Source organism: Mobula birostris, chromosome 15 (genome assembly GCF_030028105.1).
Source record: "Mobula birostris isolate sMobBir1 chromosome 15, sMobBir1.hap1, whole genome shotgun sequence".
Taxonomy (NCBI): Eukaryota; Metazoa; Chordata; class Chondrichthyes; order Myliobatiformes; family Myliobatidae; genus Mobula; species Mobula birostris.
The window spans coordinates 46,207,907-46,222,695 of NC_092384.1; the positions used below are offsets into that span (position 1 = coordinate 46,207,907).

A 14,789-nucleotide genomic window follows, 5' to 3' on the forward strand; every position below is an offset into this window, starting at 1 on the left:
TACATAAGGCATTATCCAGCCTTGGTTACAGTTTTGGGGGTCAGAAAAGAATTAGAGTTTTATTCAGAATCAGGTTTAATATTACTCGCATATGTCATGAAATTTGTTGTTTTGCAGCAGCAGTATGTTGCAATATATTAATAGGTTTTTTTAATAACTACAATAAACGTATATAAAAAATTAAATTTAATAGTACAAAAAGAGAGGTTTAAAAAACTAGTGTTCATGGATCCATTGTCCATTCAGAAATCTCAACAGACTATGAATCTTCTGGTTCATTCATAGCATTTGATTTGGATATGTACAGTATGTTCTCGAAGGCCCACGCTCATCCACACAGGTCATCATGAAGTCAGTGACAAGTGTGGTGTATTCACTCAGATTCAAAGATAAGTCCCTGAATATTGTCTAGTCCACCGACTCAAAGCAGTCCAGTAGGCGCTCCTCCACCTCCCTTGACCAGACCTTCTTGGTCTTCACCCCTGCTGCTGCGGTCTTTAGTCTCTGCCTACACCCTGCGGGTAGAAGTACAGCCAGGTGATTGGACTTTCCAAAATGTGGCGTGGTATGGCACAGTATATGTTTTTGGTTTTGAAGACATACAAATTTCTGTCACAATGTACTTGTCAAATTGGAGGCATTGTCAATATGAGTCAGGGTGTTGTGGGCTAAGGTCACCCTCCAGAGAAAATATTACAAAGACTAATGGCAGAAACTACGCCAGAAAGATTGCTCATCTGTTGGAGCTGCTGTCAAATAAAGGTAAATAATCAGATGGTGCTATCCTAAGGAAGAGCAGGGGGGGTTCTCCTAATGTTCTGTTTACTTCTCAAAGCAAACACCAAAACAGGAATTATCACAGAGCTTGCAGTACACAAATTAGCTGCCATGTTCCCTGAATTGCACCACTTCAGAAGTATTTCAATAGCTGTAAAGTATTTTGTTATGACCTGGGGGGATGAAATGTACAAGTATTTTAACTTATACCTTTAGCACCTACAGTACGTGATTCAAGCCTCATTGGAGAAATCCAACCCCAGTATTTCTTGGACTATGATTATAATTTATTTTCAAAAGGGTGTGGAGTGGGTAATTAACAAGAATGAATGTTAGATGACTTCCAAACCTCTAATTATACACATTTTCACCTTTCAGTTATAAGGTGCTTCCCTGTCCAACTTTCTGATCAATTTCAACTTCAGGCTTTATGATAAAAATACTTGTGCAAAGTTGTGAAAATATATTGTAGCTTGTACACTGACAGCTCAGTCTCAAGGTTATATATGTTATATATATTTTGATAATAAATTTACTTTGAATTTTGAGCTCTTTTCTGTTAATATATATATTTTTTATCTTGTTTAATTCAATAGGTATTGCTGTGTAATCAGTGCAGTGAATTCGGGATTTGGTATTGTGCCTACATGTGATGATGTAACAGATTAGTAATAACAAATATTAGGTACTAATTAACAAAACAGCCTCAACGTACAACAAAATTAATTCTGTTTGAATTGCTCTTTCATTTCTGAACTTTAGAGTAACAACAGATAGAAGTTGCTGTCAATTTTCTGTTGTGGTGCTGCAGGTACCTGATAGGTAAGTACTGGTTATAAAATACCACTGGGTAGCTTCCACAAGTCACTCCTCTTTCAACAATTGTGCACACTGTCTATACGATCAATAATATTTTAAACACAAATTATGAAAGCCCATCATTTCAGTCAACAAAACAAATGCACAAATGGTTACATCTTACCAGCATTCATTCTATTCACACACCAGCACTGTTGTTATTTTTTTTATTTGTAAATAAAAACATGAATTTCTTACATTGAACATGAGGGCTGGTGATGGTGTTAAACGTCTGATGTTGATGTATGACAGCAACTTAACCATATGACCCTCACGGGCTGTGACTAATGTAATCCTGTTAAAGAAAAATAAAGTCAAAACAGATCTTCATAGATATTTTAGTTTCAGCAACAACCAACTTGAATGAACTAAATGAAATTTAAAATCTATCAGGTTTAATATCACTGGTATACATCATGAAATTTGTTGTTAATGAGGCAAAACATTGCAACACATAATAAAAACTGTGAATTATACTATATATAAAATAGTAGTGCAAAAAAAGGTAGAGAGGTAGTGTTCCTGTGTTCAATGCCCAATCAGAAATCTAATGGCAGAGGGGAAAGAAGCTATTCCTGAATCATTGGGTGAATGCCTGCAGGTTTTGTACCTCCTCCCTAATGATAGCAATGAGAAAACAGCGTGATAGGGGTCCTTAATAATGGATGCCATCTTTTTGAGGCATCGCTCCTTGAAGATGTCCTGGATGCTACAGATGCCCATGATTGAGATGACTGAGTTTACAACTTTTTACAGCTTATTTCAATCCTGTGCAGTTCATCTAACACACACACACACACACACACACACACACACTCTGTAACTGCATTGGTATGTTGGGCCTGGGATGGATCCTTAGAGATGCTGACACCCAGGAACTTGAAACTACTCACTCTTCTAAAAGAAAATATTCTGATCAGATAAGGAGACCATAAGACATAGGAGTGGAATTAGGTTACTCCGCCATTCTATCATGGCAGATTTATTAACCCTCTCAACTCTATTCTCTTGCCTTCTCCCCGTAATCTTTGATGCCCTGACTAATCAGGAACCTTTCAACCCCTGCTTGAAATATACCAAATGACTTGGCCTCCACAACAGTCTGTGGCAATGAATTCCACAGATTTACCACAATCTTGCTGAAGAAATTATACCTCATGCCTGTCCTCCGGTGACATTCTTCTGTTCTGAGTCTGTCCCCTCTGGTCCTAGACTCCCCCACTATAGGAAAACATCCTCTCCACATCCACTCTATCTAGGTCTTTCAATATTTGACAGGTTTCAATAAGATCACCCCTCATTCTTCTAACCTCGAGCAAATAAAGGGTCAGCGCCATCAAATGCTACTCATGTTAACCCTTTCATTCCCGGGATAATTTTCATGAGCCTCTTCTGGACCCTCTCCAATGCCACCACAGATTTTCTTACACAAGGGGCAGAAACCTGCTCACAATGCTCCAAGTTCACTCTGACTAATGCCTTATAAAGTAAATAAAAATGCATTATAAGGCCTCAGCATTACATCCTTACTTTTATATTCTCGAGACAAGGCATCAGTGTGAGAATATTCCAAAATAGTTTGGGTGGTGGTGGGTGGGAGAGTGGGCAATGGAGAAGTAAATCCCTGCACACCCCTGATAAATAGTATTCACACAGAAGAAAAATGTTTGGTTTGCTTCTTAGTGCTGACCTCCCTAGAGCAGAGGAGGTTAAGGTAATATAAAATGATGAGACACACTATTGGGTAGTCTGCAGGAAACATTTCCCCTTATCAAACATAGATAAAACTAGAGGATATAGATCTAGAGTGAGAAGGAAGAGATTTACAGGAGTTACGAAGGAGGCCTTCTTCGCCTAGAGTGCCCTGTACCTGGCGATGCATTGCCTGATAGAGCAATTGAAGCTGCAACCATGACAGCATTTAGGTAGTGTCTGAATGAGCAGTGGAATCACTTGGGAATTCCTAAAGCTCAGCAATAAATCTTCTCTCTGAGTTACTGGAAATAATTGATGTAGGTGTTGACACAAAATGAGTGATAAAAACAAGTGGTTGCATTGAGTCTTCAACGTTGATGCATAAAGGTTTAGTGAAACCTGAAAATGTATGATTACAGTTTAACCCAACAATCTAGCCACAAAGAACAGACTGTTGGGAAGAACTCAGAAAGTCAGGTAGCATCTGTAGAGGGAAATGAACAGTAGACATTTCCTCGGGAATAAAAGCTCGAGGGGAGATAGCCACTACAGAAAGGTGAAGGGGAAGGGCTGGAGCAATCATTGGCAGGTGATGGGCAGAAATTAGCTGTCAACTTCTGCTGTCAGATACAATATCAAACCTCATCTCATAACTCTGCTGAACAAAAAACAATCCTTAATGAAGATTTGCACGGTCTTTATTAGCATTTGATTGCTCAAGATGATATTCAAATCAGTTTGTGTGTCAGAACACCCAAGCTTCGGAGCACAAAAATAGCCTGAAGGATAATTTCCAGTATCATTGCCAAGACCAGTGTTGGGATTTCCCCCAGGTCTCATTTAATATCCTGGGCTAGACTAGACATTTAAACACAGAGTTGCCAGATATATAATTATACATCACAATTGGAACTAGATACCAATAATCTGATATTTATGGGCTGGATAATTGACCAAGAAATCAAGGAAATCCAATAATCTTACTGAATTTAATAGACGTCTTTATCAATAATTAAGCAAGACAGTGCCGAATTTAAATTTCTATTAAAATATTAACAATGTGGGAAGAAACCAGAGCACCTGGTGCAAACTCAGATTGTCACAGGAAGAATGGGCAAAATCTACACAAACAGCTCCTGAGGTCAGGATTGATCCCAGACCTGTGAGGCAGCAGCATTAATTGTTGTGCCACACTGTCCCACCAAGATGGATTGGCTAAAAAAAAAAAATCAATGGAATTCTAATTTAGATTTAAGAATGGTTATTAACAACTCCATGTCAGCTGGTGATGCAGCAGGATATATAACTCGGAACAGCAGCAGAAAAATAAACTATTTCACCCAATAATTTCCACGACACTCCTCCAATCCTCAAATGCATCAAGAGGAGGGGAGTCAAATAAAATTAATTTGAAAACAGTGTGGTCTTTACGTTTGACTGACAAGGCATTTAAACCTAATCACCTATTAACACTGTGACAAAGCATTGACTATTGTGTCCCACAATATGCAGCAATCCCACCGCTGTCTGTAAGGAGATGGTACGTTCTGCTCTCTCCATGACTGTGTAGGGTTCCTCCAGGTGCTCCAGTTTCCGCCCACATCCCAAAAATATACAGGTTAGTAGGTTAACTGATCATGTGGGTGCAACTGGGCACCAGAAGGTCTTATTACTGTGCTGTTTATCTAAATAAAATTACTTGCATTCTTAGCAATCTTATAGCATTTGCAATGGTAATTTATTTGTGTAGACCTTCCATCAGAAGATAAATCAGTTAAATAGAGAAATAAGTATTTTGTTTGCTTAAAAAAATCTTTACCTGCCAGCTGTGAAACAGGAACCATTTGCAGCTCCAAAGGTAGAAAATACAACAAAAAGTGGAACTATCCAAGAGACTGGTGTGAGTACCCGATTTCCAAAAGTCTATTGCAACAAATAAAAATGTTGACCAATGTTATATGTTCTCAATAGAATGTTTCAGACATATCTATGTTCAAAATTGTCAATAAAACATTCCAAGATTTCTTTATGTATTATGTATTCTTCTATTGTATAGTAACAAACAACTTACTATTAATCAATCACAACCTCCTTGCCCAACACTCATAACCTAATAGTTTCCCCATTGCACCTTTCCATACAAGAATGGGAATACCTATCTGTTCTCTTCCCACCATCCAGCTACCCAAATGTACTTTTCAGGTGAAACAGTACTTCCTTCAGGTTGCTATGATGCATTCAGTGTCCACAGCAGAGAAGATAAGGAACTGAAGCACAAAGAGGCTGTTCAGGCCCTTGCCTGTACTCCACTATTCAACAAGATCATGGCTGATCATTACCTCTGTGCCACTCTCCTACCTATATCCCTCTGAAACCTCTCCACCTCTGTCACTCAGTCTTTATTTATCATCAGCAAAACTGAATATATTACACCTGGTTCTTGTATCCAAATCAGTGACATGAATTGTGAACAGCTGGGGTCCCAAAAACAATTACAGAGACATCAATCTCCCAACCCAAAAATTACCAATTTATTCCTGTCTTCTGTTTGCAAACCAATCCTCAATCCCACCTTAATACATTACTCCCCAGTTCTTGTGCTTTAATTTATTTAATAACCTTTGGTGTGTCATCTTGTCAAAGACTTTATTTAAAAAAGTTCTATTAAGTATGATTTATAGCTGATGTGAAAATCAGTGTTGCTGCTGATATTGAGGAGGATAAATATATTGATCTGTTGGAAAATTGGGAAGGGCAGTGGCTGATGGAATTTAATCCTGATGGTACAAGGTATTGCACTCTGAGCGGGTAGATCCAGTGCATGGTAGGGCCCTAAGGGATATTGAAAATAAAGGAACCTCCTTGTATAAGTCCAAGGGCCCCTGATGCTGAATAAAATGTTGAAGTAAGCGATGGAGCATATTCTGCCCGGAGGCCGGTGACTGGTAGTATTCCATAGGGATTCATTCCGGGACTCCCGCTCTTTGTAATTTTTATAAATGACTTGGGTGAGGAAGTCAAAGGGAGGGTTTGTACTTTTGCAGGTGACAGAAAGGTTGGTGGTGCTGTGGATAGTGTAGAACAGAGATTTCCAATCTCTTTATGCCATGGACCAATACCATTAAGCAGTAAGTTAAAACCCCGTGGTATAGAGGGTTGTCATAGCTTACAGTGGAACATTGACAGAATACAGAGCTGGGCTGAGAAGTGCCAGATGGAGTACAACCTGGAAAAGTGTGAAGTGCTTCACTTTAAAAGATCAAACTTGATAGCAGAATGCGATGTTAAAGTTCAAAGTAAATCTACCATCAAAGTATATACAAGTCACCATATACAGCTCTGAGATTCTTTTTCCTGTGGGCATACTCAATAAATCTATTGAGTAATAACCAGGTTGACAGTGTTGTTAAGAAGGCGTATGGTGTGTTAGCCCTCATCAACTGTGGGATTGAGTTCAAGGGCCGTGAGGTAATGTTACAGCTGCATAAGACCTTAGTCAGACCCCACTAGGAGTACTGTGTTCAGTTCTGGTCACCTCACTACAGGAAGGATGTGGATACTATAGAAAGAATGCAGAGGAGATTTACAAGGATGTTACCTGGATTGGGGAGCGTACCTTATAAGAATAGGTTGAGTGAACTTGGCCTTTTCTCCTTGGAGTGACGGAGGATTAGAGGTGTACAAGATGATGAGAGGCATTGATCGTGTGGATGGTCAGAGGGTTTTTCCCAGGGCTGAAATGGCTAACATGAGGAGGCATAGCTTTAAGGTGCTTGGAAGTAGGTACTGGGGTAAATTTTTCACACAGAGAGTGGTGAGTGCGTGGAATGCACTGCCAGTGACGATGGTGGAGGTGGATACAATAGAGTCTTTTAAGAGACTCTTAGATAGCTACATGGAGCTTAGAAAAATAGAGGGCTGTGTGGTAAGGTAATTCTAGGCAGTTTCTAGGGTAGGTTACGTGGTTGGCACAACATTGTGGGCTGAAGGGCCTGTAATGTGCTGCAGATTTCCATGTCCTATGTTCTACGTTCATAACAGAATCAATGAAAGACTGCACCAGCTTGGGCATTCAACCAGTGTGCAAAAGACAACAAACTGTGCAAATACAAAAAGAAAGTAATAATAGTAAGTAAGTAAACAATAAATACCGAGAACCTGAGATGAAGAGTCCATGAAAGTGAGTGCATAGGTTGTTGGTACAGTTCAGTAAAGGAAAGCTGAATAAAGTTACCCCTCTGGTTCAAGAGCCTGATGGTTGAGGGTTAATTACAGGATTTTTAACAGTGTGGAGTAACAAAGGGATCTTGGGGTTTAGTCTGCAGATCTGTCAAAGTTGAAGGTGAAGGGAGAATGTGATGTTGGCTTTCATTAGAACCATAGAACCATAGAAACTACAGCACAGAAACAGGCCTTTTGGCCCTTCTTGGCTGTGCCGAACCATTTTCTGCCCAGTCCCACTGACCTGCACACGGACCATATCCCTCCATACACCTCCCATCCATGCATCTGTCCAATTTATTCTTAAATGTTAAAAAAGAACCCGCATTTACACCTCGTCTGGCAGCTCATTCCATACTCCCACCACTCTCTGTGTGAAGAAGCCCCCCCTAATGTTCCCTTTAAACTTTTCCCCCCTCACCCTTAACCCATGTCCTCTGGTTTTTTTTTTTCCCCTTGCCTCAGTGGAAAAAGCCTGCTTGCATTCACTCTATCTATACACATCATAATTTTATATACCTCTATCAAATCTCCCCTCATTCTTCTGCGCTCCAGGGAATAAAGTCCTAACCTATTCAACCTTTCTCTGTAACTGAGTTTCTCAAGTCCCGGCAACATCCTTGTAAACCTTCTCTGCACTCTTTCAACCTTATTTATATCCTTCCTGTAATTTGGTGACCAAAACTGAACACAATACTCCAGATTCGGCCTCACCAATGCCTTACACAACCTCATCATAACATTCCAGCTCTTATACTCAATACTTCGATTAATAAAGGCCAATGTACCAAAAGCTCTCTTTACGACCCTAACTACCTGTGACGACACTTTTAGGGAATTTTGTATCTGTATTCCCAGATCCCTCTGTTCCACTGCACTCCTCAGTGCCTTACCATTAACCCTGTATGTTCTACATTGGTTTGTCCCTCCAACGTGCAATACCTCACACTTGTCTGTATTAAACTCCATCTGCCATTTTTCAGCCCATTTTTCCAGCTGGTCCAAGTCCCTCTGCAGACTCTGAAAACCTTCCTCACTGTCTACTACACCTCCAATCTTTGTATCATCAGCAAACTTGCTGATGCAATTTACCACATTATCATCCAGATCATTGATATAGATGACAAATAACAATGGACCCAGCACTGATCCCTGTGGCACACCACTAGTCACAGGCCTCCACTCAGAGAAGCAATTCTCTACCACCACTCTCTGGCTTCTTCCATCGAGCCAATGACTAATCCAATTTACCACCTCTCCATGTATACCTAGCGACTGAATTTTCCTAACTAACCTCCCATGCGGGACCTTGTCAAAGGCCTTACTGAAGTCCATGTAGACAATATCCACTGCCTTCCCTTCATCCACTTTCCTGGTAACCTCCTCGAAAAACTCCAACAGATTGGTCAAACATGACCTACCACGCACAAAGCCATGTTGACTCTCCCTAATAAGCTCCTGTCTATCCAAATGCTTGTAGATTCTGTCTCTTAGTACTCCCTCCAATAATTTACCTACTACTGACGTTAAACTCACCGGCCTATAATTTCCCGGATTACTTTTTGATCCTTTTTTAAACAACGGAACAACATGAGCCACTCTCCAATCCTCCGGCACTTCACCTGTAGACAGCGACATTTTAAATATTTCTGCCAGGGCCCCCGCTATTTCAACACTAGTCTCCTTCAAGATCCGAGGGAACACCCTGTCAGGTCCCGGGGATTTATCCACTTTAATTTTCCTCAAGACAGCAAGCACCTCCTCCTTTTCAATCTGTACAGTTTCCATGGTCTCACTACTTGATTCCCTCAATTCCATACATTTCATGCCAGCTTCCTTAGTAAATACAGACGCAAAAAACCTATTTAAGATCTCCCCCATTTCCTTTGGTTCCGCACAAAGCCGACCACTCTGATCTTCAAGAGGACTAATTTTATCCCTTACAATCCTTTTGCTCTTAATATACTTGTAAAAGCTCTTTGGATTATCCTTCACTTTGACTGCCAAGGCAACCTCATGTCTCCTTTTAGCCCTCCTGATTTCTTTCTTAAGTATTTTCTTGCACTTCTTTTACTCCTCAAGCACCTGATTTACCCCCTGTTTCCTATACATTTCATACAACTCCCTCTTCTTCTTTATCAGAGTTGCAATATCCCTTGAGAAACAAGGTTCCTTATTCCTATTCAATTTGCCTTTAATCCTGACAGGAACATACAAACTCTGCACTCTCAAAATTTCCCCTTTGAAGGCTTCCCACCTGCCAATCACATCTTTGCCAGAGAACAACCTGTCCCAATCCACGCTTTTTAGATCCTTTCTCATTTCTTCAAATTTGGCCTTCTTCCAGTTCAGAACCTCAACCCTAGGACCAGATCTATCCTTGTCCATGATCAAATTGAAACTAATGGTGTTATGATCACTGGAACCAAAGTGCTCCCCTACACAGACTTCTGTCACTTGCCCTAATTCGTTACGTAACAGGAGATCCAATATTGCATCCCCTCTAGTTGGTCCCTCTATATATTGATTTAGAAAACTTTCCTGAACACATTTTACAAACTCTAGACCATCTAGACCCCTAACAGTATGGGAGTTCCAATCAATGTATGGAAAATTAAAATCCCCTACCACCACAACTTTATGTCTATTAGTTGGGGAATTGAGTTCAAGGGTTGCAAGGTAATGTTGCAGCCTTATAAAACTCTGGTCAGACCACACTTGGAGCATTATGTTCAGTTCTGCTGCCTAGTTTGGAGAGCATGTCTTATAAAGATAGGTTGAACGTGTTATGCTTCTATCTTCTTAAGGCATATAGTATACCTCAATAACAGGCCTAGCCTTCAAGAGCAGGTGGGTTATGGCTCAACTTTATAAACACTGGTTAGCTCATAGTTGGAGTACTGTGTATGTTTCTGGTTGTCACATTAGAGGAGGGAAGTGAATGCATTCGAGTGGGTGCAGAGGAGATTTTTCCTGGGACGGTGTGTTTCAGTTTGGAGGAGAGACTGAGTTGGCTGGGTTTGTGTTTCTCGGAGCGGACGAATGTGAAGGGATACTTGATAGGGTTATATAAAATTATGAGAGACATAGAGTAGATAATTAGAAACTATTTCCCACAGCAAATGAGTGGCGCCCCACACAGACTTCCAATCTGCGCCTTGTAAGGAAAATGCCCGACGCAGGCCTCTCATGGTCTGAGTCGACGTTCCCCTCTCCCCCTCCCTTCCATAGCAAGTTTATGTAAAACTAAAGGACATATGTTTAGGACTAAGGTCAAGTTTAGAGGAGAATCCAGGAAGTATTTTTTTTACCCAGAAAATGGTTGTAATCTAAAACACACCTCCTGAATTTCTGAAGTATCTACATGAGCATTTGAAATACTAAGACAGAAAAGATTACAGATCAAGTGCCAGTAAATGAAATAAGAATAGAAAATTGGCATGAATATAGTGGGCTGAAGGACCTATTTATAATTTCCCTTCCTTACCCTTCCCTGCTGAAATACGTAATTATTTTCTGTCCTTCTACCACTTCCTTAATAATATTCTGGTATTTTCCTTACTACTAACATTAAGCTAATTGGTCTGTAGTTCCCTATTTTCTCTATCCCCCCCATCAACCCCTTCCCCATCCTTTGGGATAACATTTGCAAATTTTAAATCTATGGGAACCACTCTTGACAAACACTACATCTACTAATTCCATTGTCACTCCTTCAAACCTTCATATGGAAATCTTGCATTCCATCCCTTTAATTTTTCTGACATCATTTTATTCAATCCTGCTATTTTTTTCAGCTTTTCATTTAAGTCCTTTAGCTCTTCATTATTTCTCAGAGGTTTTTTCCCCCATGACAGACGCCCCCATTTTCCTGTTCCCAGTATGGTTTCTCCTGTCAACATTAAGCTTTTGCTAATCTATTCTTTTTTACATGCCTGAAGAAACTGTTACCTTCTGCTACATTTCTTGCTGGATTACCAATTTGTATTGTATTTCTTTCACTTCTTTGATCCTCTTTTGCTGAACTCTGAAATTTTCAGGATTGCATGACTGTGCTATGACGAGACGTTGGACAAATTTGGATTGTTTTCTCTGGAGCAGCAGAGTCTGAGGGAGATTTGGTAGAGGTTTATAGAGTAGACAGACAATATCGTTTTCCCAAGGGTTAAAATGTCTAATACCAAAGAGCATGCATTTAAGATGAGAGGAGATCATTTCAAAGGAGATGTGAGAGACAAGTTTTTTTTTTACACACAGAGAGTGATGGGTGCTTAGAAAGCGCTGCCTTGGGAGAGACCTTTAAGAGACATTTAGGCACATGAATGTGAGGAAAATAGAAGGATGTGGACATTGTGTAAGCAGAATAGATTAGTTTAGTTGACCATTTGATTTCTCATTTAATTGGTACGGTACATTATGGGCCAAAGTACCTGTTCCTGTCTGTACTGTACTGTTCTGTTCTACATTCTATGTTTGTTCCCAATATTCAGGCATATTGACATATTGTGTCTTTTTATTTGATCTATCTTCAGTTTCTCATTAGACACCACCAGACCACTCTTCCTCTGGGTTGCATGCCTTAAAGAAATATATATTTCTGCAGTTCTTCAAAAGTTTGTCATGACCCATTTAGTATTCTCTCTTAATGTAGTTTCCCAATCTTCTGCAGACGTCTCATGACCTACACGGTTCAGACTGAACAAATGCATTCTCAACCCTTATATAAAATTCTAGCCTATTATGATCACTGTCTCCAATAATGGAGAAATCAAAAGTAAATTGGGTAACAGCTGTGCAACAGACCTCCATTCAATGTAACAGTTTCTAAGCTTTTAACCGTGTGGCACTTCAATTCTCCTTCCTTGTCCCTCATGAATCTGCCCCTTCTCCCACTCTTCTCTCCTATCAGATTCCTTCTTCTCCAGCCCTTCATCTTTTCTGCATCACCTTCTGGGTTCTTACTTCATCCCGTCCCCTACCTGCCTGGCTTTACCTGTCACCTTCTAACTTGTACTCCTTCCCCTTCCCTCACCTTCTTATTCTGGCCTCTTCCTCCTTCCTTTCCAGTTCTAATGAGGGATCTCAGCCCAGAAGGTCGACTTCATTTATTTCCACGGATTCTGCCTGACATGCTGAGTTCCTCCAGCATTTTGTGTGGGTTTCCTATAGAATATCATATACCTTTAGACTGCAAACATCAAGAACATTCCAGTATCATTTCTAAATAGTAATTCTGTTCATTTAATTTATATTTTCTCTTGCCACTCCTTTATTTTTTTCTACTTCTTTCATGACAAGACCCTTTTATCTTCCATTCTCTTTCCTTTCGTCATTTACTTTAGTTTGCTTTCCATCCTATCTCAAACTTTTCCCTCTGCACTTTTCTCCGCTTTCCCTTCATGTTAAAATGTTATATCCCTGTACTTCCCGGTACTGATCAGAGGTCAAATGCCTGACACATTAATCATGTTTCTCTCCCCACTGATGTGCTGGGGTTTCCAGCATTCTGAACTTTTATCAATAATTTATAACTTCACTGGCACCATTCTCCCTCTGATGTATGAGTAGAAGAGCAGTGTTGGTACTGGATGAATTAAAAATAGATAAAGATATGGCACTTAAAAAGTTGTCTGTCTACCAAATGGAGAAATATCCCAGCCTAGATGAAATAGATCTTGCTGAAGGAAGAAGTGGTAGAAATCACAGAGGTTCCTCACTATAGATATGGTACCGGAGGACTGAAGGATTCCAAACGTTACATCATATTTATAAGGGGGGGGGTGGTGAGAAGAATGATCCCAACAATAACCAGCCAGTCAGCCTTACAGAAGGAAACTTCTACAGATAATTTGATACAAAATAATTTACATTTGGAAAAATATAGGCTGACAAATGGAAACCCATATGGATTTATTAAACATAAATCTTATTTTTCAAATGAAGTAACAGGAAGTTTGGGTGAAAGATGGCATTGGTGTTATGTGGACTTATAAAAGGCATTTGTATCACATAATAGAATTGTTTGTAAACAATTGCAAAATGGATAGGGACAAAAAGCAAGAGCAATGATTGGTTATTTTTCCAGATTTGGTGGGGTTCTGAAATACTTTTCCCCTTGGACTTACATAACGACCACTGATCTTTTTGACAGTGTAGCAGTAATAATGGATGTGTATTCCAGACATAATTTCCACTTCTGCTGTTGTTAGGAATTCAAACAATGAGTAAGATGGGATAAGACTTAGAGACTCCATAAATTGGTGAAATGGGTAAATTATGTTTTAGGCAAAATGGTTTAAAGTAATACATTTTAAGATGGAAGAAGTCAGTAAGGAAATATGAACTACATGATACAATTTTAAGAGGAAACTCTGAGATTTGGAAATGTACATGTGTATGGCATCTAATCTAGTGAATGGAATTCGATACAATAAGAGAATGGTAAGGTTAGGGTCCAGAGCATATTCCAGAACCCTGTGGCAGGTAGGGGATTTAAATAAATCTGGCACTTGTTAAATTTGTGGCATCGGTATGGGTAACCACAAAATGCACACACACAACCCTGGTTACAAATGTCCTTCTGCAAAGGAAGTCTGTCTTCCTGATTTAGTCTGGCCTGTATGTGTCCACATGCCCATCAGTGTGGTTGAATCTTAACCACCTCCTCAGCTCCTCAAGTCAGTAATAATTAAAAGTGTAGACTTAGCACATTAGCTCATAAGAGACTTGGTCCAAGTTTGGGCCAAAGAACTGAATTCCACAGATAAGGTGACAGTGACTGCTTTTGATATCACGGCAGTATTTGACTGAATGTGGTATCACAGAACGCTGGCAAAACATCAAAGGGCATCAGAAGTGATTATACCTCGCACAAAGGAAGACACTGTGGTTGTCTTAACCCCAGGACATCACTGTAAAAGTTCCTCAGAGTAGTTTCTTAGGCCCAGCTTATAATTATTCTTCAATCAAAATTTAGAAGTGGATATAATTTCCAAGAGTTGCACGACGTTCAATTCTATTTTTAATTCCACTGAAGAAAGTCCAACATTAGTACCACAGAAGTGCCAAGCAATAATAATCTCCAACAAGAAACAGTTTAACCATCTACCCTTGATGTTTAATGGTATTATCCTTGCTGTGTTCACCATTGATATTCCAGAAATCACCACTGAACAGATATCAAGGCAGAGCAGCCATATAAATAACGGGTCAGAGAAAGCTTGTCCGCCATCATCTAC

General features: G+C 39.8%; 1 protein-coding gene across 1 annotated transcript in view; it reads right to left on the reverse strand.

Annotated features, from left to right (window-relative positions):
* slc7a9 (solute carrier family 7 member 9) overlaps positions 1 to 14,789 on the reverse strand; it is an 83,142-nt gene that overhangs the window by 14,486 nt on the left and 53,867 nt on the right. The window contains exons 9-10 of the mRNA XM_072279709.1: positions 5,150 to 5,253; positions 1,834 to 1,930 (exon numbers count right to left, since the gene is read on the reverse strand). Coding sequence (XP_072135810.1) covers positions 1,834 to 1,930; positions 5,150 to 5,253 — 201 coding nt within the window. The remainder of the gene's footprint in view (positions 1 to 1,833; positions 1,931 to 5,149; positions 5,254 to 14,789) is intronic.